The sequence below is a fragment of the Salmo salar genome, unplaced genomic scaffold, assembly GCF_905237065.1.
Source record: "Salmo salar unplaced genomic scaffold, Ssal_v3.1, whole genome shotgun sequence".
In the NCBI taxonomy this organism is placed as follows: Eukaryota; Metazoa; Chordata; class Actinopteri; order Salmoniformes; family Salmonidae; genus Salmo; species Salmo salar.
Genome location: NW_025549192.1, coordinates 73,763 through 100,878, shown reverse-complemented (window position 1 = coordinate 100,878; position 27,116 = coordinate 73,763). Strand labels below are relative to the sequence as shown.

The 27,116-nt window shown below is 42.1% G+C and overlaps 1 protein-coding gene across 1 annotated transcript in view; it reads right to left on the bottom strand.

Annotated features, from left to right (window-relative positions):
• Window positions 1-27,116, bottom strand: part of LOC123735926 (NACHT, LRR and PYD domains-containing protein 12) — a 37,874-nt gene that overhangs the window by 9,513 nt on the left and 1,245 nt on the right. The window contains exons 2-13 of the mRNA XM_045713094.1: window positions 18,014-18,246; window positions 17,589-17,755; window positions 15,506-17,489; window positions 15,249-15,422; window positions 14,793-14,969; window positions 14,540-14,713; window positions 11,268-11,441; window positions 7,430-7,603; window positions 6,898-7,071; window positions 3,351-3,397; window positions 2,710-3,253; window positions 480-746 (exon numbers count right to left, since the gene is read on the bottom strand). Coding sequence (XP_045569050.1) covers window positions 480-746; window positions 2,710-3,253; window positions 3,351-3,397; window positions 6,898-7,071; window positions 7,430-7,603; window positions 11,268-11,441; window positions 14,540-14,713; window positions 14,793-14,969; window positions 15,249-15,422; window positions 15,506-17,489; window positions 17,589-17,755; window positions 18,014-18,174 — 4,217 coding nt within the window. The 5' untranslated portion in view covers window positions 18,175-18,246. The remainder of the gene's footprint in view (window positions 1-479; window positions 747-2,709; window positions 3,254-3,350; window positions 3,398-6,897; window positions 7,072-7,429; window positions 7,604-11,267; window positions 11,442-14,539; window positions 14,714-14,792; window positions 14,970-15,248; window positions 15,423-15,505; window positions 17,490-17,588; window positions 17,756-18,013; window positions 18,247-27,116) is intronic.

Here is a 27,116-nt window from a genome sequence, read left to right as displayed (position 1 = left end):
AAGGTTGCTAACTTTTTCTGTAGCTTAACCAACAAGGCTCGTAATTTAAAAGTCTAATTCATATTTATAGATGGCATACAAGTTTGTTATTAAGGCACATGAAAGTTCACATGTTCGCAAAGGCATTTCTGCCCCAAAAACGCATTTTGATAAAAAGCTCTCCTGTGAAGTCGTGACTTGCGACATACGCCTAGTTTCCTGAAACGGGTCACAAATACAGAATTATTGTGTTCCTTGCCTGGGACTCTAGTACAATGAATGTTATAATCATATTTTGATTGGAAAACAAGTAAAACAAGGAAATCAGTTAACACTCACTTTTCTCAGGTCCAGGCTTGATACAACTCTCTCCACCATGGTCTCTGGTGTCCTCAGGTCCAGGCTTGATACAACACTCTCCACCATGGTCTCTGGTGTTCTCAGGTCCAGGCTTGATACAACACTCTCCACCATGGTCTCTGGTGTTCTCAGGTCCAGGCTTGATACAACTCTCTCCACCATGGTCTCTGGTGTTCTCAGGTCCAGGCTTGATCCAACACTCTCCACCATGGTCTCTGGTGTCCTCAGGTCCAGGCTTGATACAACACTCTCCACCATGGTCTCTGGTGTTCTCAGGTCCAGGCTTGATCCAACACTCTCCACCATGGTCTCTGGTGTTCTCAGGTCCAGGCTTGATCCAACACTCTCCACCATGGTCTCTGGTGTTCTCAGGTCCAGGTTTGAGACAACAGTCTCCATCAAGGTCTCTGGTATTGGGATAGCAGACAGACTGACCGTGATTAAACAAACTACAACTTTATACTGTATAGCATACATGGATCTTTCTATAAATTAGGGTACCAGTGAGGGTTTCCTGCAGTGGACAACTTGTTACAGCTGTTGATAATAATCAGGGGGGGTTCAGCTTTAATATTGAAGATAGATTGTTGCTTCCATCAATGTAATTATCTGCATCATTTCCAATGCCCCATATATTTTTGGTATATACACACACACACACACACACACACACACACACACACACACACACACACACACACACACACACACACACACACACACACACACACAGTTGAAGTCGTAAGTTTACATACAGTTAGGTTGGAGTCATTAAAACTCATTTTTCAACCACTCCACAAGTTTCTTGTTAACAAACTATAGTTTTGGCAAGTCAGTTAGGACATCTACTTTGTGCATGACACAAGTAATTTTTCCAACAACTGTTAAGAAACAGATTATTTCACTTATAATTCACTGTATCACAGTTCCAGTGGGTCAGAAGTTTATATACACTAAGTTGACTGCCTTTAAACAGCTTGGAAAATTCCAGGAAATGATGTCATGGCTTTAGAAGCTTCTGATAGGCTAATTGACATCATTTGAGTCAATTGGAGGTGTACCTGTGGATGTATTTCAAGGCCTACCTTCAAACTCAGTGCCTCTTTGCTTGACATCATGGGAAAATCAAAAGAAATCAGCCAAGACTTCAGAAAAATTGTAGACCTCCACAAGTCTAGTTCATCCTTGGGAGCAATTTCCAAACGCCTGAAGGTACCACGTTCAGCTGTACAAACAATAGTACGCAAGTATAAACACCATGGGTCCACGCAGCCGTCATACCGCTCAGGAAGGAGACACATTCTGTCTCCTAGAGATGAACGTACTTTGGTGCGAAAAATGCAAATCAATCCCAGAACAACAGCAAAGGACCTTGTGAAGATGTTGGAGGAAACAGGTACAAAAGCATCTATATCCACAGTCCTATATCGACATAACCTGAAAGGCCGCTCAGCAAGGAAGAAGCCACTGCTCCAAAACTGCCATAAAAAGCCAGACTATGGTTTGCAACTGCACATGGGGACAAAGATCATACTTTTTGGAGAAATGTCCTCTGGTCTGATGAAATAAAAATATAACTGTTTGGCCATAATGACCATCGTTATGTTTGGAGGAAAAAGGGGAAGCTTGCAAGCCGAAGAACACCATTCCAACCGTGAAGCACAGGGGTGGCAGCATCATGTTGTGGGGGATCTTTGCTACAGGAGGGACTGGTGCAATTCACAAACTAGATGGCATCATGAGGAAGAAAACTATGTGGATATATTGAAACAACATCTCAAGACATCAGTCAGGAAGTTAAAGCTTGGTCGCAAATGAGTCTTCTAAATGGACAATGACCCCAAGCATACTTCCAAAGTTGTGGCAAAATGGCTTAAGGACAATAAAGTCATGGTATTGGAGTTGCCATCACAAAGCCCTGACCTCAATCCCATAGAAAATTTGTGTGCAGAACTGAAAAAGCGTGTGCGAGCAAAGAGGCCTACAAACCTGACTCAGTTACACCAGTTCTGTCAGAAGGAATGGACCAAAATTCACCCAACTTATTGTGGGAAGCTTGTGGAAGGCTACCCGAAACATTTGACCCAAGTTAAACAATTTAAAGGCAATGCTACCAAATACTAATTGAGTGTATGTAAACTTCAGACCCACTGGGAATGTGATGAAAGAAATAAAAGCTGAAATAAATCATTCTCTCTACTATTATTCTGGCATTTCACATTCTGAAAAAAGTGGTGATCCTAGCTGACATATGACAGGGAATTTTTACTAGGATTAAATGTCAGGAATTGTGAAAAACTGAGTTGAAATGTATTTGGCTAAGGTTAACTTCCGACTTCAAGGATTTACCCTTAGTCAACTATGACTCACCTTTGAATGTATTGGTCATTGATCTGATACAGGGTCACTGAGGAGGTTTTCAACAAAAGAAACCCAAATCCAGGATGGAGGGGTTCAGTGAATGTGGTGTAGAATGTGTAAAGGTGTGTCAGTGTACCAGAGGAGGACACACTATAGAAGGACAAAGTACCAGCTGGCCAGTCCAGATACACTCCAACTCTGTTAGAAACAGGGCCAAGGATGGATCTACTACGGACTCCAGCATTGTAAAAGTCATAAACGCTGTCAGAGCCATACATACACCAGGAATTGCTGGTGAGTCCAATACATGCCCTTCCCATCATTCCTTTGTACACCACACCAATGGCAGGCCAACCACCATCCCAGTCAATCTCCCAATAATAACGAGATCCAGATAAGCCTTCGCTGCAGAGAACTTGGCGATAACGGTCAAATCTGTCTGGATGGTCTTCATAACGCTGCTTCTCCACCACCGGTGTCACCTTCCTGTTCCCCTCAGACAGTAACAGGTCTGGGTTTGCTGTATTTGGGTCCAGGGTGAGATGACAGGCATCTGTAGACATAGTAATTAATCAAACCCCATTGTCATAACACTTAGCTATGTTACTATAGTTCTGAATATGCAGTTAATTAGGATTGAAGAGACTTACATTTCCTCAGCCTTGATTTCAGCCTGCACTCTCCACCATGATCCACACTGGAGGAGAAACAGGTTATTGGCTGACAAAGCCCTAATAAAGCAGTCAACATTTAAACCATGTTGTTGTGTTCTGGTGCACTATCCAAGTTCATTACTAGAGACATACAGGTATTCTATCCTACCTACTGCATACAGAACAGAGTACAATTCATTACTAGAGACATACAGGTATTCTATCCTACCTACTGCATACAGAACGGAGTACAAATCCAACAGGATATCAGAGATGCAGAAGAAGAGTATTCATGTGGTGATGATGTATGCTGTGTTGGAGTGCTCAGCCTGTTGGGTAAACTTCCCCTTAATTCTACCATCATGTCCTCAACCAAAAACTCTGAAATCTTCATCCCTAATTACAACATTTTCAGACAAGATAGAACAGCCAAAGGGGGCGGTGTTGCAATCTACTGCAGAGATAGCCTGCAGAGTTCTGTCCTGCTATCCAGGTCTGTACCCAAACAATTTGAACTTCTACTTTTAAAAATCCACCTCTCCAAAAACAAGTCTCTCACCGTTGCCGCCTGCTATAGACCCCCCTCGGCCCCTAGCTGTGCTCTGGACACCATATGTGAACTGATTGCCCCCCATCTATCTTCAGAGCTCGTGCTACTAGGTGACCTAAACTGGGACATGCTTAACACCCCAGCCATCCTACAATCCAAGCTTGATGCCCTCAATCTCACACAAATTATTAATGAACCCACCAGGTACAACCCCAAAGCCGCAAACACTGGCACCCTCATAGATATCATCCTAACCAACGTGCCCTCTAAATACACCTCTGCTGTTTTCAACCAAGATCTCAGCGATCACTGCCTCATTGCCTGCACCCGTAATGGGTCAGCGGTCAAACGACCTCCACTCATCACTGTCAAACACTCCCTGAAACATTTCAACGAGCAAGCCTTTCTAATCGACCTGGCCCTGGTATCCTGGAAGGATATTGACCTCATCCCGTCAGTAGAGGATGCCTGGTTATTTTTTTTAAATGCCTTCCTCTCCATCTTAAACAAGCATGCCCCTTTCAAGAAATTTAGAACCAGGAACAGATATAGCCCTTGGTTCTCCCCAGACCTGACTGCCCTTAACCAACACAAAAATATCCTGTGGCGTTCTGCATTAGCATCGAACTGCCCCCGCGATATGCAACTTTTTAGGGAAGTTAGAAACCAATACACACAGGCAGTTAGAAACGCCAAGGCTAGCTTTTTCAAACAGAAATTTGCTTCGTGCAACTCCAACTCTAAAAAGTTCTGGGACATTGTAAAGTCCATGGAGAATAAGAACACCTCCTCCCAACTGTCCACTGCACTGAGGATAGGAAACTCTGTCACCACCGATAAGCCCACTATAATTGAGAATTTCAATAAGCATTTTTCTACGGCTGGCCATGCTTTCCACCTAACTACCCCTACTGCATGCAACAGCACTGCACCCCCCACAGCTACTCGCCCAAGCCTTCCCCATTTCTCCTTCTCCCAAATCCATTCAGCTGATGTTCTGAAAGAGCTGCAAAATCTGGACCCCTACAAATCAGCCGGGCTAGACAATCTGGACCCTTTCTTTCTAAAATGATCTGCCGAAATTGTTGCAACCCCTATTGCTAGCCTGTTCAACCTCTCCTTCGTATCGTCTGAGATTCCCAAAGATTGGAAAGCAGCTGCTGTCATCCCCCTCTTCAAAGGAGGGGACACTCTTGAGCCAAACTGCTACAGACCTATATCTATCCTACCCTGCCTTTCTAAGGCCTTCGAAAGCCAAGTCAACAAACAGATTACAGACCATTTCGAATCCCACCGCACCTTCTCCGCTATGCAATCTGGTTTCAGAGCTGGTCATGGGTGCACCTCAGCCACGCTCAATGTCCTAAACGATATCGTAACCGCCATCGATAAGAAAAAATACTGTGCTGCCGTATTCATTGACCTGGCCAAAGCTTTCGACTCTGTCAATCACCACATTCTTATTGGCAGACTCGACAGCCTTGGTTTCTCAAATGATTGCCTCGCCTGGTTCACCAACTACTTCTCTGATAGAGTTCAATGTGTCAAATCGGATGGCCTGTTGTCCGGGCCTCTGGTAGTCTCTATGGGGGTGCCACAGTGTTCAAATCTTGGGCCAACTCTTTTCTCTGTATACATCAATGATGTCGCTCTTGCTGCTGGAGAGTCTCTGATCCACCTCTATGCAGATGACACCATTCTGTATACTTCTGGCCCTTCTTTGAACACTGTGTTAATAACCATCCAGACGAGCTTCAATGCCATACAACTCCCCTTCCGTGGCCTCCAACTGCTCTTAAATACAAGCAAAACTAAAAGCATGCTCTTCAACCGATCGCTGCTTGCACTTGCCGGCCCGTCCAGCATCACTACTCTGGATGGTTCTGACTTAGAATATGTGGACAACTACAAATACCTAGGTGTCTGGTTAGACTGTAAACTCTCCTTCCAGACTCACATCAAACATCTCCAATCCAAAGTTAAATCTAGAATTGGCTTCCTATTTTGCAACAAATCATCTTTCACTCATGCTGCCAAACATACCCTCGTAAAACTGACCATCCTACCGATCCTCGACTTCGGCGATGTCATTTACAAAATAGCCTCCAACACCCTACTCAATAAACTGGATGCAGTCTATCACAGTGCCATCCGTTTTGTCACCAAAGCCCCATATACTACCCACCACTGCGACCTGTACGCTCTCGTTGGCTGGCCCTCGCTTCATACTCGTCGCCAAACCCACTGGCTCCAGGTCATCTACAAGTCTTTGCTAGGTAAAGCCCCGCCTTATCTCAGCTCACTGGTCACCATAGCAGCACCCACCCGTAGCACGCGCTCCAGCAAGTATATCTCACTGGTCACCCTCAAAGCCAATTCCTCCTTTGGCCGCCTTTCCTTCCAGTTCTCTGCTGCCAATGACTGGAACGAACTGCAAAGATCACTGAAGCTGGAGACACATATCTCCCTCACTAGCTTTAAGCACCAGCTGCCAGAGCAGCTCACAGATCACTGCACCTGTACATAGCCCATTTATAATTTAGCCCAAACAACTACCTCTTACCCTACTGTATTTATATATTATTTTTGCTCCTTTGCACCCCATTATTTCTATTTCTACTTTGCACTTTCTTCCACTACAAATCTACCATTCCAGTGTGTTACTTGCTATAATGTATTTACTTTGCCACCATGGCCATTTTGCCTTTACCTCCCTTATCTCACCTCATTTGCTCACATTTGCATATAGACTTATTTTTCTACTGTATTATTGACTATATGTTTGTTTTACTCCATGTGTAACTCTGTGTTGTTGTATGTTGTCGAACTGCTTTGCTTTATCTTGGCCAGGTCGCAATTGTAAATGAGAACTTGTTCTCAACTTGCCTGCCTGGTTAAATAAAGGGGAAATAAATAAAATAAAGTTACTGAACCTACTACACTACATATGACACAACCGCTGCTCACACTATTAGGACATCTATTCTGACTTACTTCAGCTTCATCAGTTTATATGTGGGATCCACCAGAGCAGCTGAAAGCAGTCCTCCTGCAGAGTCTCCTGGGTGATTGTAGCTCAGGTCCAGCTCTTTCAGGTGGGAGGGGTTTAACCTCAGAGCTGAAGACAGAGCAGCACAGCCCTCCTCTGTGACCAGACAGCCAGACAGCCTACAGAGAGACACACAAGAGCTGTCTAGGTTGGTGTACTGGTGTCAATCATCTTTTAGGACACCCAGACATTTGTCCATGAAACAAACATTGTGATGAAACATCAGATTTTCAGAGGATTTGTTTTACGAAGCTCAGTACCGACCTGATTGAAACAGCTGTACTTACCCCAGTGTGTGTAGTTTACAGTCTGGATCCTCCAGTCCAGCAGACAGCAGTGTAACTCAGCTCAGTACAGACCTGATTGAAACAGCTGTACTTACCCCAGTATGTGTAGTTTACAGTCTGGATCCTCCAGTCCAGCAGACAGCAGTGTAACTCAGCTCAGTACAGACCTGACTGAAACAGCTGTACTTACCCCAGTGTGTGTAGTTTACAGTCTGGATCCTCCAGTCCAGCAGACAGCAGTGTAACTCCTGAGTCCTGCAGGTCATTGTCTCTCAGCTCCAGTTGTTTCAGTTGTGAGTTGGGTGAACTCAGGACTGAGGCCAGATCTGAACAGCAACCCTCTGTCAGACCACACTGACCTAGACTGTGGGGAGTAGAGGACAAACTTCATCATCAGTCACACACACCTTATCAGATAGATATGGTAAAAACATGTGGAAAATACAAATAGTAATGTTTGTCGGCCTCTCTACAGGCCTCTGCGCTCTACAGCTTCTCTGATGGGGAAACATAATCTGGTATAACAGTATCGTTACACTGCTGAGAAATAATCTAATTATGATCTAAAACATCACCTCCACGTTGTCATTCAGTGCCTACAGTCTTCATTGTAAACAGGTGGACTTTTTTGGAAGGAGACGGAAAGGGGATCAGGCTTTGAAAGCCATATTACAACATATGTGTTGTGATAATTGCGTTGTTTGCTCTATAAACTGTTGGTTCAGATGCCTTGACACAGTGATATATAGGACTAAAGGCCTAGACAATAAGACAGTGATATATAGGACTAAAGGCCTAGACAATAAGACACAGTGATATATAGGACTAAAGGCCTAGACAATAAGACACAGTGATATATAGGACTAAAGGCCTAGACAATAAGACACAGTGATATATAGGACTAAAGGCCTAGACAAAAAGACACAGTGATATATAGGACTAAAGGCTGAGACAATAAGACACAGTGATATATAGGACTAAAGGCTGAGACAATAAGACACAGTGATATATAGGACTAAAGGCTGAGACAATAAGACACAGTGATATATAGGACTAAAGGCCTAGACAATAAGACACAGTGATATATAGGACTAAAGGCTGAGACAATAAGACACAGTGATATATAGGACTAAAAGCTGAGACAATAAGACACTGTGATATATAGGACTAAAGGCTGAGACAATAAGACACAGTGATATATAGGACTAAAAGCTGAGACAATAAGACACAGTGATATATAAGACTAAAAGCTGAGACAATAAGACACTGTGATATATAGGACTAAAGGCTGAGACAATAAGACACACTGATATATAGGACTAAAGGCCTAGACAATAAGACACAGTGATATATAGGACTAAAGGCCTAGACAATAAGACACAGTGATATATAGGACTAAAGGCCTAGACAATAAGACACCGTGATATATAGGACTAAAGGCTGAGACAATAAGACACAGTGATATATAGGACTAAAGGCCTAGACAATAAGACACAGTGATATATAGGACTAAAGGCTGAGACAATAAGACACAGTGATATATAGGACTAAAGGCCTAGACAATAAGACACAGTGATATATAGGACTAAAGGCTGAGACAATAAGACACAGTGATATATAGGACTAAAGGCTGAGACAATAAGACACAGTGATATATAGGACTAAAGGCTGAGACAATAAGACACAGTGATATATAGGACTAAAGGCCTAGACAATAAGACACAGTGATATATAGGACTAAAGACCTAGACAATAAGACACAGTGGCAGAATAAATTCAACCACAACTTTGTTTCATTACAAAACCGGATAGAAACCTCTGTCCAGTGAAGTCCACAAAGCATATTGTATTTAACAAACAGTTACATGACCTACAGCATGGTCAAGCAAGTTAATGTTTCCGACATTTCTGGACCACTAAACAACTATTAATTTAGAACCACAGAGAGTTACTGCACGTTGTAAAGAATGGTTCATGGTACTGATGTCTGTGTGTGCGTGTTAGTACAAGTAGAAAAAACATGTTCCTCTGTCATGTTATACAGTACACAGTCTATCACTCTGTTATACAGTACACAGTCTATCACTCTGTTATACAGTACACAGTCTATCACTGTTATACAGTATACTGTCTATCACTCTGTTATACAGTACACAGTCTATCACTCTGTTATACAGTACACAGTCTATCACTCTGTTATACAGTATCACTTTGTTATACAGTACACAGTCTATCACTCTGTTATACAGTACACAGTTTATCACTCTGTCATACAGTACACAGTTTATCACTCTGTTATACAGTACACAGTCTATCACTCTGTTATACAGTACACGATCTATCACTGTCTATCACTGTTATACAGTAGACAGTCTATCACTGTTATACAGTACACAGTCTATCACTCTGTTATACAGTACACAGTCTATCACTTTGTTATACAGTACACTGTCTATCACTCTGTTATACAGTACACAGTCTATCACTGTTATACAGTACACAGTCTATCACTCTGTCATACAGTACACAGTCTATCACTGTTATACAGTACACAGTCTATCACTCTGTCATACAGTACACAGTTTATCACTCTGTTATACAGTACACAGTCTATCACTCTGTTATACAGTACACGATCTATCACTGTCTATCACTGTTATACAGTAGACAGTCTATCACTGTTATACAGTACACAGTCTATCACTCTGTTATACAGTACACAGTCTATCACTCTGTCATACAGTACACAGTCTATCACTCTGTTATACAGTACACAGTCTATCACTCTGTCATACAGTACACAGTCTATCACTCTGTCATACAGTACACAGTCTATCACTCTGTTATACAGTACACAGTCTATCGCTCTGTTATACAGTACACAGTCTATCACTCTGTCATACAGTACACAGTCTATCACTCTGTCATACAGTACACAGTCTATCACTGTTATACAGTACACAGTCTATCACTGTTATACAGTACACTGTCTATCACTGTTATACAGTACACAGTCTATCACTCTGTTATACAGTACACAGTCTATCACTCTGTTATACAGTACACAGTCTATCACTCTGTTATACAGTACACAGTCTATCACTCTGTTATACAGTACACAGTCTATCACTCTGTTATACAGTACACAGTCTATCACTCTGTTATACAGTACACAGTCTATCACTTTGTTATACAGTACACTGTCTATCACTGTTATACAGTACACTGTCTATCACTCTGTCATACAGTACACAGTCTATCACTCTGTTATACAGTACACTGTCTATCACTCTGTTATACAGTACACTGTCTATCACTCTGTTATACAGTACACTGTCTATCACTCTGTTATACAGTACACTGTCTATCACTCTGTTATACAGTACACTGTCTATCACTGTTATACAGTACACTGTCTATCACTGTTATACAGTACACTGTCTATCACTCTGTTATACAGTACACAGTCTATCACTTTGTTATACAGTACACAGTCTATTACTCTGTTATACAGTACACTGTCTATCACTCTGTTATACAGTACACTGTCTATCACTGTTATACAGTACACTGTCTATCACTCTGTTATACAGTACACAGTCTATCACTCTGTTATACAGTATCACTCTGTTATACAGTACACAGTCTATCACTCTGTCATACAGTACACACTTCTCTTGTTTGTTGTCCTAGGCTACATGGCTAAAATGCTCGCTAGCCTAACTTCCATTCATGGGCAACGTTAGCTAGATAACATTAGCATTCTACATCTAGCTACATATTGAAGGTCTATCCTCTCAGGCCAGGAGCAGAACAATGTATGAGTTAATGGTTGGATTAGAATCGCCACTCGGATGCTTTCTCCTGCAAGATACATTCGTGACATACTTGCGAATTTAAGGAAAATTAGGAAACACAGAGAGATGAAAGATTCATTATTTTATTTTGTAAAAAACTAAATTCTTGGTAAATGTTTTGGGTAAGCCTGGATCACTCTCACACACACAAACACTCTCTCTCTCTCTTACCCCAGTGTGTGTAGTTTACAGTCTGGATCCTCCAGTCCAGCAGACAGCAGTGTAACTCCTGAGTCCTGCAGGTCATTGTCTCTCAGCTCCAGTTGTTTCAGTTGTGAGTTGGGTGAACTCAGGACTGAGGCCAGATGTGAACAGCAACCCTCTGTCAGACCACACTGACCTAGACTGAGGGGAGTAGAGGGAAACTTAGCACACACATCTCTGGTGACAGAATGGTAACTTCTGTCTGCCTCTGTGTTGAGTCTGAGATGGGGAAACATTGTCTTTCATTGGTAGCACTGGTGCTCCTAACTTTAAAAAGTTAGGAGCACCACATCAAATTTAGGAGCACCAGAATAATCTATTTTTAAATTGATTGAGATATAGCCTACGTTGGGCCTATAGTGTAAATTAATCCTACTAACTTTTAAAACATCTGAAAAAGATATTACTTTTCACCTTTCTTTCTGTGCCACAAAATGTTTGCATATACTGGTAAAATTTCCAGGTTGATACAAGGCTGCACAATATGGGCAGAAAATCTAACTTTTCAACCAAATCTTGCAGTTTTTTCGATAGATTTTTTATTTTATATAGATCAAAACACTTGAACTGTTGGAAACATAAATAGAATGATTATTCTAATTCTATGGTTGGTGTTGTTTAGCATGACAACAAATTAAAAAGCCAGGTTGGAGTTATGACAGGGTAGGAACCAAAGGGTTGGTGAGTGTTTCCCAGGGGACACTAATCACATTTGAATAGATAGCTAAAATCTTTGTCTAAATGTCACATCTATCTAATTCAAAACATGCTGTTGCACAAACATGCTGATCTACACCACCACTGGTAACAACCTGTATTAGAGCTAACGTGTGCATTTAGCTAACTGCATTTAGCTAGCCAGCTAGCTAGTTAGCAATTACCATTATTTTAGCCACGTGCCAGCTTAAGGCATCTGCATGCTTCCCATCCAATAAACAGTTTGGGACAGTTCTTGCATTTATTATGAAGACATTTTGTGACGTTTTTGTTCATTTTGGTCTTCAGGTTTTTTTGGCTGTTCGTGCACATAACATTTTTTCTCGAGGCAAGCTGAAGTCGATAGCCAAAGTCTACGCCCCTTCGTCTGTGATTGGTCAACAATAGAGATTCTTCAATTAAGTTGTCATTCAATGAGAGATGACTTGTTTATCTGCACATTTTTTCCACTTAAGATATATTACAGCAAACATCTTAGTTAGATGTAAATACAGTACCAAACATCTTAGTTAGTAAAATTGCACAATTAAGATCTCCTCCGCAAAAACATAAAAATGATTAGTCAGATTAATTCTGACTATTTTGAGGAAGTGTATACTGGCTACGGCGTCTCAGAATGAACAAACAGCTATTTTTCTTTGTTTTTCAAGCAAAGGTCTTTTAGGGGAGTATGCGAGCACACTCGTGACCACACTCGTTCAGCTGCCAGCCGAACCGAAGCCTGCTGACACTTTTATTGAAGTCACGTTTTGCAGAGAGAGAAAGATACACAAACTAATAGTACAATAGAGAAAACAAGGATTAACATTAACAAGCAATGTGAAAAGCACCATCGTTGTTTTTTTGGAAGAATCTGAGTTCAAACAGCGTGGAGTGTCTGTGTGCTGTCTGCTTGAGTGACCCGGCGGCTGCGGTAAAGCGAGACCTAATCAAGGCCAGACTGGCCTTTCCTATAAGCTGTTGAGAGTTGAGACCCACAACTGATCCAAATGTAATCAATGGAGTTAAATATTCTAAATCAAAGGGCTTTTGCAACATTATTTGGATGAAATTTTCACTGCAGTTTACATCCAAGAGTGGAATTTTGTAAGACAATTATTCATTGCAATGTGGTGTTGTAGGCTAGATAATAATAATGATAATTGTATTGTCATTAAACAAGATCAATATGGGAGTTTTTTTTGCTGCGTGTCTCATGTCTTCACTGTTCTTTCAGTGACGCACCATGTTCGTATATTAAATATTTGAATGATTGTATGTGTGGTATGATATTAGCTAGTTATCCTTTGCAGATCTGGACAACCAATCCACTATTGACACCATTTATGGTGGATAGAGGACCGGATAAACAGGTAGACTGGTAGTATCATGACAGAAGGCGAGACCCAGATGCGCATGGTTGGAGTCTAATAATGTTTAATAATCCAAAAGGAGTAGGCAAGAGAATGGTCGTGAACAGGCAAAAGGTCAAAACCAGATCAGAGTTCAGGAGGTACAGAGTGGCAGAAAGGCTCATGGTCAGGCAGGCAGAATGGTCAGGCAGGCGGTGACAGAGTCCAGAACAGGCAAGGGTCAAAACCCGGGAGGACTAGAAAAAAAAGAATAGCAAAGGCAGGAGAACGGGAAAAACGCTGGTTGATTTGGAACATACTAGACGAACTGGCACAGAGAGACAGGAACCACAGGGATAAATTCACTGGGGAAAACAAGGAGGGGGTGGAGACAATAACAAGGACAGGTGAAACTGATCAGGGTGTGATAGGTAGACTATACAGGGACTATTATTTATGGTGGAGAGAGGACAGGATAGACAGTTAGACTGGTAGACTATACAGGGACTATTATTTATGGTGGATAGAGGACAGGATAGACAGTTAGACTGGTTGACTATACAGTGCCTTCAGAAAGTATTCATCCTCCTTGACTTATTCCATATTTTGTTGTGTTACAGCCTGATTTCAAAATTGTTTATTTTTGTCACCCATCTACACACCATAGAGTACCACAGTATGAGTCATAATACCCATAAAACCTAGCAGTCAAAGAGGAAAATGGTTCCAATCGTTTTTCCACCTTTCATTTTTCCCCATAGGTGATTTCAGAAAGTACCAAACACCTTGATATAGGGAAGGCAGATGAGGTAGTAAAACCCATCAAAAGGGTGAATTTAAAACCCTTCAAAAAGGTGAATTTAACGGGCTTTGAGAGGGGTGGTATCTGCTACTTGAGTTCAGATTTTAAAAACAGAGTAAAATTAACTAGACCTCAGCCACAACAGTGATTCTGGATTATGAGATGACACATCTGGATTCTGATACCAAACAAACAAACAAACACACACACACACACACACACACACACACACACACACACACACACACACACACACACACACACACACACACACACACACACACACACACACACACACACACACACACACACACACACACACACACACACACACACACACACACACACACACACACACACACACACACACACACACACACCACACTTACCCCAGTGTGTGTAGTTTACAGTCTGGATCCTCCAGTCCAGCAGACAGCAGTGTAACTCCTGAGTCCTGCAGGTCATTGTCTCTCAGCTCCAGTTGTTTCAGTTGTGAGTTGGGTGAACTCAGGACTGAGGCCAGATGTGAACAGCAACCCTCTGTCAGACCACACTGACCTAGACTAGAGGGCAGAAGAGCACATGATTAACACATGTTTAAAACATCCACATAATAACTCATACTGAAGATGTTTAACTCACACTAGTGTCAGTATGTTGCAGAGTGGACTGGTTAGTCCAACACAGAGCAGCTCCACTCCTCTGTCTTCCAGGTCATTGTTGTGGCTGAGGTCCAGTTTTCTCAGGGGGGAGTTTGGTGTCTGCAGAGCTGAGGTCAGAGTCTCACAGGATCTATATGTGAGTTTACAGCCATCCAGTCTGGAGAGAGGAGATATGTCAATACACTGTTAAATTTGCAAAGCTTTAAGAATAACGAGATGCATTAAGACAATAACAGAAGGACATGACTAGACTATGTTAAAAACATACTAACTCACTCAAGATATTTAACCTTAGTTTCATATATTTATCACATTTCATGTATCTTTCTGCATATTTACCAAGATGTTCAAATAATGTTAAAAACATAATAACACATAATTACTATAAATATATAAACACTATAAAGACAGTGGATACTGAAGATATTTAACTCACACTAGTGTCTGTATGTTGCAGAGTGGACTGGTTAGTCCAACACAGAGCAGCTTCACTCCTCTGTCTTCCAGGTCATTGTAGCTGAGGTTCAGTTCTCTCAGGGGGGAGTTTGGTGTCTGCAGAGCTGAGGTCAGAGTCTCACAGGATTCATACGTGAGTTTACAGTGATCCAGTCTTGAGAGAGGAGATAATCTGTTAGATATACAAATCCTTCATTATAATGATACTGTAAACATCAACTCAATAACAGAACTTACAGTGCTCTCTTGCAGGTTTTCACTACCGGCAGCAACCTCTGATAACCTTCCTCTGATGTGTTGTATGTCTTCAGGTCAAACTCCTCCAGCACCTCCTCTGACATCAGTAACAGGTAGGCCAGGGCTGAACATTGGTCAGGTTTTAGCTCTGTTTCTGAAAGAGTTCCTGATCGCAGGGAGGTCTGCATGTCTTCAACTAGAGAGTTGGCACCAAGTTCATTCAGACAGTGGAACAAGTTGATGATCCTTTCTGGTGAGGATTCTCTTTTGATCTTGTATGAAAGGTACCTGACTGTTCTCTTAACTGTTTTCTCATTGGTCTCTGTCGTACATCCTGTCTGTGTCAGAAGGCCTCGTAACAGATTCTGATTGGACTCCAGTGAGAGACCCAGAAGGAAGCGGAGGAACAGGTCCAGGTGTCCATTCTCACTCTTCAAGGCCTGGTCCACTGCTCTCCTGTGTAAGTCAGACAACTGGAATGACTCCTCTTCATCATTGTCGTCATCATCATCCTCATCTTCGTCATTGTTCTCCTCCTCGTCGTCCTGCTTATCATCAATCTCCTCCTCCTCCTCCTCCTCCTCCTCCTCATCATCATCATCCTTGTTCTCCTCCTCCTCGTCCTGCTTATCATCAATCTCCTCCTCCTCCTCCTCCTCCTCCTCCTCATCATCACTAGTGACTGCTTTGGGGGGGAAAACATTTTCCTTCTTGTCCAGACATGATTCTAAAGCATGCACTGCTGCTAGAAACTCCTGAATGCTCAGATGCACAAAGCTGTAGACCTTCTCTTGGTACAGCCCAGATTCTTCTTTAAAGATCTCTGTACACAATGCTGAGTACACTGATGCCTCTGTGACATCAAGGCCACATTCTCTCAGGTCCTCCTCATAGAAGATCAGGTTGCCCTTCTGCAGCTGTTGGAAAGCCAGCTTTGCCAGTTTCAGGATCATCTCTTTGTCTGACTGAGACAGTTCCTTTGGGTTTGTCTCTGTGGCTATGTTGTACTTCTTGTTCTTCACAATAATCTGGATGAGCACGAAGTGTGAGTACATCTGGGTCAGAGTTTTGGGGACTTCATCCTTCTCTGCCTCTTTCAGTATCATCTCAAGGACAGTGGCTGATATCCAACAGAAGACTGGCATGTGGCACATGATGTGGAGGCTCCTTGATGTCTTCATGTGTTTGATGATTTCATTGGCCAGATTCTGATCTGTGATTTTCTTCCTGAAATACTCCTCCTTCTGTGGATCATTGAACCCTCGTACCTCTGTCACCTGGTCAACACACTCAGGAGGGATCTGATTGGCTGCTGCAGGCCGTGAGGTTATCCAGACGAGAGCAGAGGGAAGCAGATTCCCCTCGATGAGGTTTGTCAGCAGCACGTCCACTGAGGTTGGCTTCGTGACATCACAGCACTTCTCATTGTTTTTGAAGTCTAGAGGAAGTCGACACTCATCCAGACCATCAAAAATGAAAACAGTTTTGGTTTCACCATCTTCAATGCTGTCAATCTCTTTCAGCTCTGGGAAGTAGTGGGAAAGAAGTTGCATCAGACTGTATTGGTCCTTTTTCAGGTTCAGATCACGGAAAGGAAGAGGCAACATGAAATGAACGTCCTGGTTTGCTTTTCCCTCTGCCCAGTCAAGGATGACCTTCTGCACAGAGACGGTTTTTCCAATGCCAGCGATTCCTTTTGTCAGCACAGTTCTGATAGGTTTGTCTTGTCCAGGTAAAGGCTTGAAGATGTCGTTGCATTTGATTGGTGTCTCTTGTGTGGTTTGTTTCTTGGATGCCATCTCTATCTGTCTAACCTCATGTTCATTATTGAGTCCTCCACTTCCACCCTCTGTGATGTAGAGCTCTGTGTAGATGTCCTTTAACAGAGTTTGGTTTCCATGGTGTCCAATTCCTTCAGATATGTGTTGATACTTGTGTTTCAGTTTAGCCTTAATGTCTTGTTGGACTGTCAGCAGAGTTTGACCTGTAGGAAAACATTGAGAGTTGGGACTCATAAGTTTGTGTGTGTTTTATAAGGGCCTTTGTACCGTTCTTTGTAATATTGTATGAAACACAGTCTTACTTCTTCTGTCCAGAAGGTTGTGTGTGATCTTTAATGCATCCTCACTGTCCAAACTCTCCACTTCCTTATTGTCATCTGGTAATGGTTCCTGGCTGAAAGCAGGTGGCTGATCACTCGTCATTGATAGCAGGCTGGTTGTAGGGGACTCTGCTCTGGGCTTCTGGACACTGAACAAAACAGGGAGACAGATCACCTCATCAATATCTCATCAATACCTCATCTACTTCCTTTCAACAACTGTATAATGGAACATCTAGAAGTCCTGATGTTTCTTTATAAAGATACAGTCTGCAATTGGTAAATCCATTTCTGGCCTTTTAAGTGAATGATATAGACCTACATTTTATGTAATTTGTAATTTGGGAACACTTTTCATTAGTTTGATATTTTTAAGAGCAATGTACATTTTGCAAATCATCTCTTACCTCTTAGAACTGGTGTCTTGAGTCATTTTAGAGGCAGTGGTCTCTTCCTCTCTCTCCCCAGAGAGACTCATTTTAGAGGCAGTGGTCTCCTCCTCTCTCTCCCCAGAGAGACTCGTTTTAGAGGCAGTGGTCTCCTCCTCTCTCTCCCCAGAGAGACTCATTTTAGAGGCAGTGGTCTCCTCATCTCTCTCCCCAGAGAGACTCGTATTAGATATAAGTCACAGCTCACTCAGCTACAATAACCAATAAGAAATAACAGAACAGTCAATATTTCTAAACATTGAAGATCCATTAACAATGACAACACTTTTACTGTCTGAGGTCAGAGTTCAGATACTTCTTGTTGCATTTAAACATACACAGTCCAATATTATTAATTTGATTTGGATCCCCACTAGCTGACTCCATAACAACAGCTAGTCTACCTGGTTTGATCCCCTGACTCCCTAACAACAGCTAGTCTACCTGGTTGGATCCCCTGACTCCATAACAACAGCTAGTCTACCTGGTTGGATCCCCTGACTCCATAACAACAGCTAGTCTACCTGGTTGGATCCCCTGACTCCATAACAACAGCTAGTCTACCTGGTTGGATCCCCTGACTCCATAACAACAGCTAGTCTACCTGGTTGGATCCCCTGACTCCATAACAACAGCTAGTCTACCTGGTTGGATCCCCTGACTCCATAACAACAGCTAGTCTACCTGGTTGGATCCCCTGACTCCATAACAACAGCTGTCTACATGGGCTCTTTTTGAGAAGATCAGGGAGTTTTGCTACGAACAAGCTATGGACATCACATGCCCTGCACCAAAGTCAAGGGCAGGACAGAAACAGCCTCTCCGAATATAGATTCCCTTGTTCATGCGTGGTTCGGACAGACCAGTTCATCACTGGGGAGAGTTCCCAGTCATCACCACTATCTACAGTGCCTCTTGTCACATGACTCTCTCCTAACACACACCATACGTTGCTGCTACTATAAAAAAAATGTATCCTGCTGCTCAGCCACTTCACCCCTGATTGTCTACATATAACTACCTCATCTATCACCAGTATCACTGATATGGTTATTGATATTGTACATTTATTTTATTTATTTATTTTATTTCACCTTCATTTAAGGACAACAAGGTCAAGGTATTGGAGTTGCCATCACAAAGCCCTGACCTCAATCCCATAGAAAATTTGTGGGCAGAACTGAAAAAAGCATGTGCGAGCAAGGAAGCCTACAAACCTGACTCAGTTACACCAGCGCTGTCAGGAGGAATGGGCAAAATTCACCCAACTTATTGTGGGAAGCTTGTGGAAGGCTACCCAACACGTTTGACCCAGGTTAAACAATTTAAAGGCAATGCTACCAAATACTAATTGAGTGTATGTAAAATTCGGACCCACTGGGAATGTGATGAAAGAAATAAAAGCTGAAATAAACCATTCTCCCTACTATTATTCTGACATTTCAAATTTTTGTTAATAAAGTGGTGATCCTAACTGACCTAAGACAGAGAATTTTTACTAGGACTAAATGTCAGGAATTGGGAAAAACTGAGTTTAAATGTATTTGGCTAAGGAGTATGTAAACTTCCGACTTCAACTGTATGTATGTATGTATGCATGCATGCATGCATGCATGCATGCATGCATGCATGTATGTATGTATACATTTTTTTATGAGATATCTTGGCATAGGTTATTGGTGTACTGTTGGAATCATGGAAATATAATGATTGTAATTAAATAGTTGGAATATAGTGGGCAGCACATTGAATGCATTGTTGTTTGACATAACAAATGAATAAGCCAGGGAAGATGTGTGTAAGGAATGGAACCAAAGTGTTGGTCAGTGTTTCCCAGGGGTCCCTATACGATGTTCCGTTCCTCTTTATGTGGCTAGCTAGCTAACATATTCATGCTTCGCCTATTCCTCTGATTTAGTAGATACCATTACACAAACATGCAGATCTAGGCCTACACCAGCACTGGTTTCAGGCTGTAATTAGACATTAGGTTTGCGCCAACTCCGATTACATTTAGCTAGCCAGCTAACTAGCAGTTAGCATTAGCTCCAGAGTGAACAGCAAGTGAAGTGCCTGTGACTACACCGCCAAGCAACACCTGCTCTCCTTGAGTGACAGGGGGCAGGGCTTGGTGTGGGAAGTGGAATGCAGGAACAGGAGAGACGACTTGCAAGTAGCAAACGGAGTGAACTCTAAAAATGGACATTACGGACACGCTGGTGTTGCGCGTCACATTCGGCCAACCAAACATTAAAATACTGTTATAGAAGGTGAAGTAAAAACACAAATCGGTCTGTGCATCAATACCAGTATACTGCCCAGCCCAACTGTTTATTACGTATAAAATAATTTATTTACATTACTTTAATAAAATATTTCAGTTCTCTATATAACATTTGATGACTGTAATTTCATTCCAAGTCCTTATCGATAGAGTTGCTGTAAAACTACAAAAAAAATGGATATTGTCAAAGTAAGTAAAGCCTACTTTTGTGACTCCTGAATACCAACTATCACATAGATCATGTATTTTCAAGTAGAGAAGCAACTGCTCTCTAACCCTCTCGATCAGTGTTCTTGTCTCTTCTCTCGGTCTGCCCCACACAGACGGTCTGTGCTATAGACTGAACAAGTAGTCTCGCAATGGATTATGGTCATTACCATGTATAATATTGGCCTGTAGGAAACTACAACTCCCTACTATATCACCCAGTTCGGACTAGTTCCGATTTCAAGAGAGAAACTGTGCATTGAGCTCACAGAAACACTAAATAGAATTCAAATAGTTAAAACAATTAAAAAATAACAAGTGTTGGTTAATCGCTCAGAACTACTGCCATCGGATGGTGGTGGGTTGGACACCAAAGGGCTTGGCGCAAAAGGCTGCCATTGCCTTTCCGGCTCTGTAGGCCTGGGAATGACGGGTACAGAGTGGGCTAAAATGGTGCTGCTATGTGCTCCTACCACCCACATCAGGTTCCAGAGTCGCCCAAGACCAGAGCACTCCATTAGTCATCCATATCAGACAAGGCCCTTCACATTTCTCCTTCATTCCTCATTGCATTGAAAGTAAAGAGAGCCCTTGTCTTCAACAACAGCCCAGCCCTGATATGGAGAAAATGGGGCAATAAGGTAGACTCCCCACTGTATGAAAATGATTAAACTGAACAGTCGACAGCTTTTTTACTTATTTTTAATAAGTAAAAATAATAATTGCCGTATGGGTGAGAGGGAAGTGTCAAGGATAGAAATTTCCGGTAATATCTACAAGGCAGCTCTCGGAATTACAACAACCAATTGCAGCTGATGAAACACCATAAAAAGGCACAATTTGTCAATCAATAACGTTGGTAGCGTAGTATGATAATTCTACTCTAACTTGGGCAGCAGGACTGCACAGGGTGTGATTGTGGGATAACAACGCTCATATCAGGCTCCTGTAATATAATACAGAGAAGTAAAACAGGTCACTGCACAATGAGTGCAAGTGAGCTCCTTCAGCTCTCAGCCTGTTTAAAATATCTACTGATAATATCTCCCTACTTGCCGGCCCGGTTTCTGATCCCTTTAACCAGGTAGGCCAGTTGAGAACAAGTTCTCATTTACAACTGCGACCTGGCCAAGATAAAACAAAGCAGTGCAACACAAACAACAACACAGAGTTACACATGGAATAAACAAACAAAGGCAATAACACAATAGAAAAGTATATATACAGTGTGTGCAAATGAAGTAAGATAAGGGAGGTAAGGCAATAAATAGGCCATAGTGGCGAAATAATTACAAATTAGCAATTAAAACACTGGAGTTGATAGATGTGCAAAAGATGAATGTGCAAGTAGAGATACTGGGGTGCAAAGGAGCAAGATAAATAAAAAAATACAGTATGGGGATGAGGTAGTTGGATGGGCTATTTACAGATGGGCTATGTTCAGGTGCAGTGATATGTGAGCTGCTCTGACAGCTGTTGCTTAAAGTTAATGAGGGAGATATGAGTCTCCAGCTTCAGTGATTTTTGCAATTCGTTCCAGTCATTGGCAGCAGAGAACTGGAAGGAAAGGCGGCCAAATGAGAAATTGGCTTTGGGGGTAACCAGTGAAATATACCGGCTGGAGCGCGTTCTATGGGTGGGTGCTGCTATGGTGACCAGTGAGCTGAGATAAGGCGGGGCTTTACCTAGCAAAGACTTATAGATGTCCTGGAGCCAGTGGGTTTGGCGACGAATATGAAGCGAGGGCCAGCCAACGAGAGCATACAGGTCGCAGTGGTGGGTAGTATATGGGGCTTTGGTGACAAAACGGATGGCACTGTGATAGACTGCATCCAATTTGCTGCATCCAATCGCCGAAGTTAAGGATCGGTAAGATATCAAATCAAAGTTTATTTGTCACGTGTGCCGAATACAACAGGTGTAGACATTACAGTGAAATGCTTACTTACAGGCTCTAACCAATAGTGCGAAAAAAAGGTATGTGTGTGTGTGTGTAGGTAAGTAAAGAAATAAAACAACAGTAAAAGACATTTGAAAATAAGAGTAGCAAGGCTATATACAGACACCGGTTAGTCAGGTTTATTGAGGTAGTATGTACATGTAGGTTTGGTTAAAGTGACTATGCATATATGATGAACAGAGAGTAGCAGTAGCGTAAAAAGAGGGGTTGGCGGGTGGTGGGTGGGACACAATGCAGACAGCCCGGTTAGCCAATGTGCGGGAGCACTGGTTGGTCGGGCCAATTGAGGTAGTATGTACATGAATGTATAGTTAAAGTGATTATGCATATTAGATAAACAGAGAGTAGCAGCAGCGTAAAAGAGGGGTTGGGGGGGCAAATAGTCCGGGTAACAATTTGGTTACCTGTTCAGGAGTCTTATGGCTTGGGGGTAAAAACTGTTCAGAAGCCTTTTTGTCCAAGACTTGGCACTCCGGTACCGCTTACAATGCGGTAGTAGAGAGAACAGTCTATGACTGGGGTCTTTGACAATTTTTAGGGCCTTCCTCTGACACCGCCTGGTGTAGAGGTCCTGGATGGCAGGCAGCTTTGCCTCAGTGATGTACTGGGCCGTACGCACTACCCTCAGAAGTGCCTTGCGGTCGGAGGCAGAGCAATTGCCGTACCAGGAGGTGACGCAACCGGTCAGGATGCTCTCGATGTTGCAACTGTAGAACCTTCTGAGGATCTCAGATAGTCAGTTTTACAAGGGTATGTTTGGCAGCATGAGTGAAGGATGCTTGGTTGGGAAATAGGAAGCCGATTCTAGATTTAATTTTGGATTGTATATTGGTATTTGTAGATGTCCAAATATTCTAAGTCAGAACCGTCCAGAGTGCTGGACGGGCGGGCAGGTGCGGGTAGCGATTGGTTGAAGAGCATGTATTTAGTTTTACTTGCATTTAAGAGCAGTTGGAGGCCACAGAAGGAGAGTTGTATGGCATTGAGGCTCGTCTGGAGGTTAGTTAACACAGTGTCCAAAGAAGGGCCAGAAGTATACAGAATGGTGTCGTCCGCGTAGAGGTGGATCAGAGAATCACCAGCAGCAATAGCGACATCATTGATGTATACAGAGAAAAGAGTCGGCCCGAGAATTGAACCCTGTGGCACCCCCATAGAGACTGCCCGACATACTGTATAACTACCTCATCTATCACCAGTATCACTGATATGGTTATTGATATTGTTCTTCTACATACTGTATATTATGTAGTTCTTTCTCTATATTGACACTTGTTATTTTTGTATTTATATTATTTATATTGACACTATCTATTTCTGATATTGCTACTACGTAGTAACCATTTGTCTGTACAGTTTCCACCTTCTGTAGAGACCCATCCACTTAGCTAGACGTGGCTGGGGGATATAGCATTTCTTTCACATGAACCATCAGTTTAGTGTCTGGATTAGCGTCATCTAACATTTATACAATATTTTTATCTGGACACTTTCTGCTTACCTGGGATTGTTCCTTATTGTAGGCTACTACTTTTAGTCTTAATCTTTACTACACTACTCACTGTTTATCACATGACCTCACATGTGAATCCTTCAACAGATGGGTGGGGCTAAGGCTTAAAACCTCTTGGGGCTAGGTGGGACGCTAGCGTGCCACCTGTGGTGCACTCCATCAACAGCAGGTGCATTTCAAGAGCGGCAAATTTGAATCCAAATAAATGTCAAAATTCAAATTTTTCAAAAATACAACTATGTTACACCATTTGAAAGATAAACATCTCCTTAATCTAACCACGTTTTACGATTTCAAAAAGGTTTTACGGCGAAAGCATAAATTTAGAGTATGTTAGGACAGTACATTTACAAGAGTTGTGTGTAATGTTTTGTCAAGTCAAAGACAGGGTCACCAAAACCATAAAACCAGCTAAAATGATACACTAACCTTTTACAATCTCCATCAGATGACACTCCTAGGACATTATGTTAGACAATGCATGCATTTTTAGTTCTATCAAGTTCATATTTATATACAAAAACAGCGTTTTACTATGGCATTGATGTTGAGGAAATCGTTTCCCTCCAATAACCGGCAGTCAAGTCAGCGTCACAAATTAAATAATTAAAATTAGAAAACATTGGTAAAATATTATATTGTCATTTAAAGAATTATAGATTTACATCTTTTGAACGCAATCAACTTGCCAGATTTAAAAATAACCTTACTGGGAAATCACACTTTGCAATAATCTGAGCACTGTGCCCAGAAAAATACGCGTTGCGATACAGACTAGACGTCATGTTGGGGAGATCTAAAATCGAAAATACTATGTAAATAATCCATTACCTTTGATTCTCTTCATCAGATGTCACTTCCAGGTATCACAGGTCCATAACGAATGTAGTTTTGTTCAAAAAAGCTCATCATTTATGTCCAAAAATCTCCGTCTCGTTAGCACATGATGTAAGCCAGCCGGACTTCTCGTCATGAACGAGGGGAAAAATATATTTCCGTTCGTTCAAACATGTCAAACGTTGTATAGCATAAATCATTAGGGCCTTTTTTAACCAGAACATGAATAATATTCAAGGTGGACGAATGCATAGCCTTTTATAACGTATTGGAACGAGGGTACCCAACATGAAGTAGCGCGCCAGGTGTCTAATGGGACATCACCGTTCCATGGCTCTTGTTCGGTCAGATCTCCCTCCAGAAGACTCAAAACACTTTGTAAAGGCTGGTGACATCTAGTGGAAGCAATAGGAAGTGCCAAAATATTCCTAAACCCCTGTGTTTTTCAATGGGATAGGTTTAAAATCAATACAACACATCAGGTATCCACTTCCTGTCAGAAAATGTCTCAGGGTTTTGCCTGCCAAATGAGTTCTGTTATACTCACAGACACCATTCAAACAGTTTTGGAAACTTTAGAGTGTTTTCTATCCATATATAATAAGTATATGCATATTCTAGTTACTGGGTAGGATTAGTAACCAGATTAAATCGGGTACATTTTTTTTATCCAGACGTGCAAATGCTGCCCCCTAGACCCAACAGGTTAAGAGGGTGTGAACAATGCTGAATGGGTGGAGACAAAGGAGAGCTCTCCAGTAGGCGCACCAAAAACATTCAGGGGCCATTTTCACAAAGGTGGGGTTTCAGGTTTATCAACTTTCAAAGCAGAATTACTTTCCCATTGTTCCTCAAATGCAGTGTATGATATACCTTTTTGTGCCTCTGACTCTGCTTTTTTTTCAATGTAAAAAACACAATTTCAAATGTTGCTACGTAAGACCGAATCAAGTCTGTCGGTCACATTTAGTTTCAATGCCCATTACCGCATGTCACTTTTGACAATTGACAAGAGCGACAATTATTTTTCTACAAAGAAACTAGATGACGTGACACACGTCTTCCTCCGGGATGTGAAAGAGCGCAAATAAATCAATCGCCCATACCCTACCTCATAACCCTGTAGCCTATATTATAACCCCATACCCTACCTCACAGCCCTGTAGCCTATATTATAACCCCATACCCTACCTCATAACCCTGTAGCCTATAATATAACCCCATACCCTACCTCATAACCCTGTAGACTATATTATAACCCCATACCCTACCTCACAGCCCTGTAGACTATAACATAACCCCATACCCTACCTCACAGCCCTGTAGACTATAACATAACCCCATACCCTACCTCATAACCCTGTAGACTATAATATAACCCCATACCCTACCTCATAACCCTGTAGACTATAACATAACCCCATACCCTACCTCACAGCCCTGTAGACTATAATATAACCCCATACCCTACCTCATAACCCTGTAGCCTATAATATAACCCCATACCCTACCTCACAGCCCTGTAGACTATAATATAACCCCATACCCTACCTCATAACCCTGTAGACTATATTATAACCCCATACCCTACCTCACAGCCCTGTAGACTATAATATAACCCCATACCCTACCTCATAGCCCTGTAGCCTATAATATAACCCCATACCCTACCTCATAACCCTGTAGACTATAATATAACCCCATACCCTACCTCACAGCCCTGTAGACTATAATATAACCCCATACCCTACCTCATAACCCTGTAGAATATAATATAACCCCATACCCTACCTCATAACCCTGTAGACTATAATATAACCCCATACCCTACCTCACAGCCCTGTAGACTATAATATAACCCCATACCCTACCTCATAACCCTGTAGACTATAATATAACCCCATACCCTACCTCACAGCCCTGTAGACTATAATATAACCCCTTACCCTACCTCATAGCCCTGTAGACTATAATATAACCCCATAACCTACCTCATAACCCTGTAGCCTATAATATAACCCCATACCCTACCTCATAACCCTGTAGACTATAATATAACCCCATACCCTACCTCATAGCCCTGTAGCCTATAATATAACCCCATACCCTACCTCATAGCCCTGTAGACTATAATATAACCCCATACCCTACCTCATAGCCCTGTAGACTATAATATAACCCCATACCCTACCTCATAACCCTGTAGACTATAATATAACCCCATACCCTACCTCACAGCCCTGTAGACTATAATATAACCCCATACCCTACCTCATAGCCC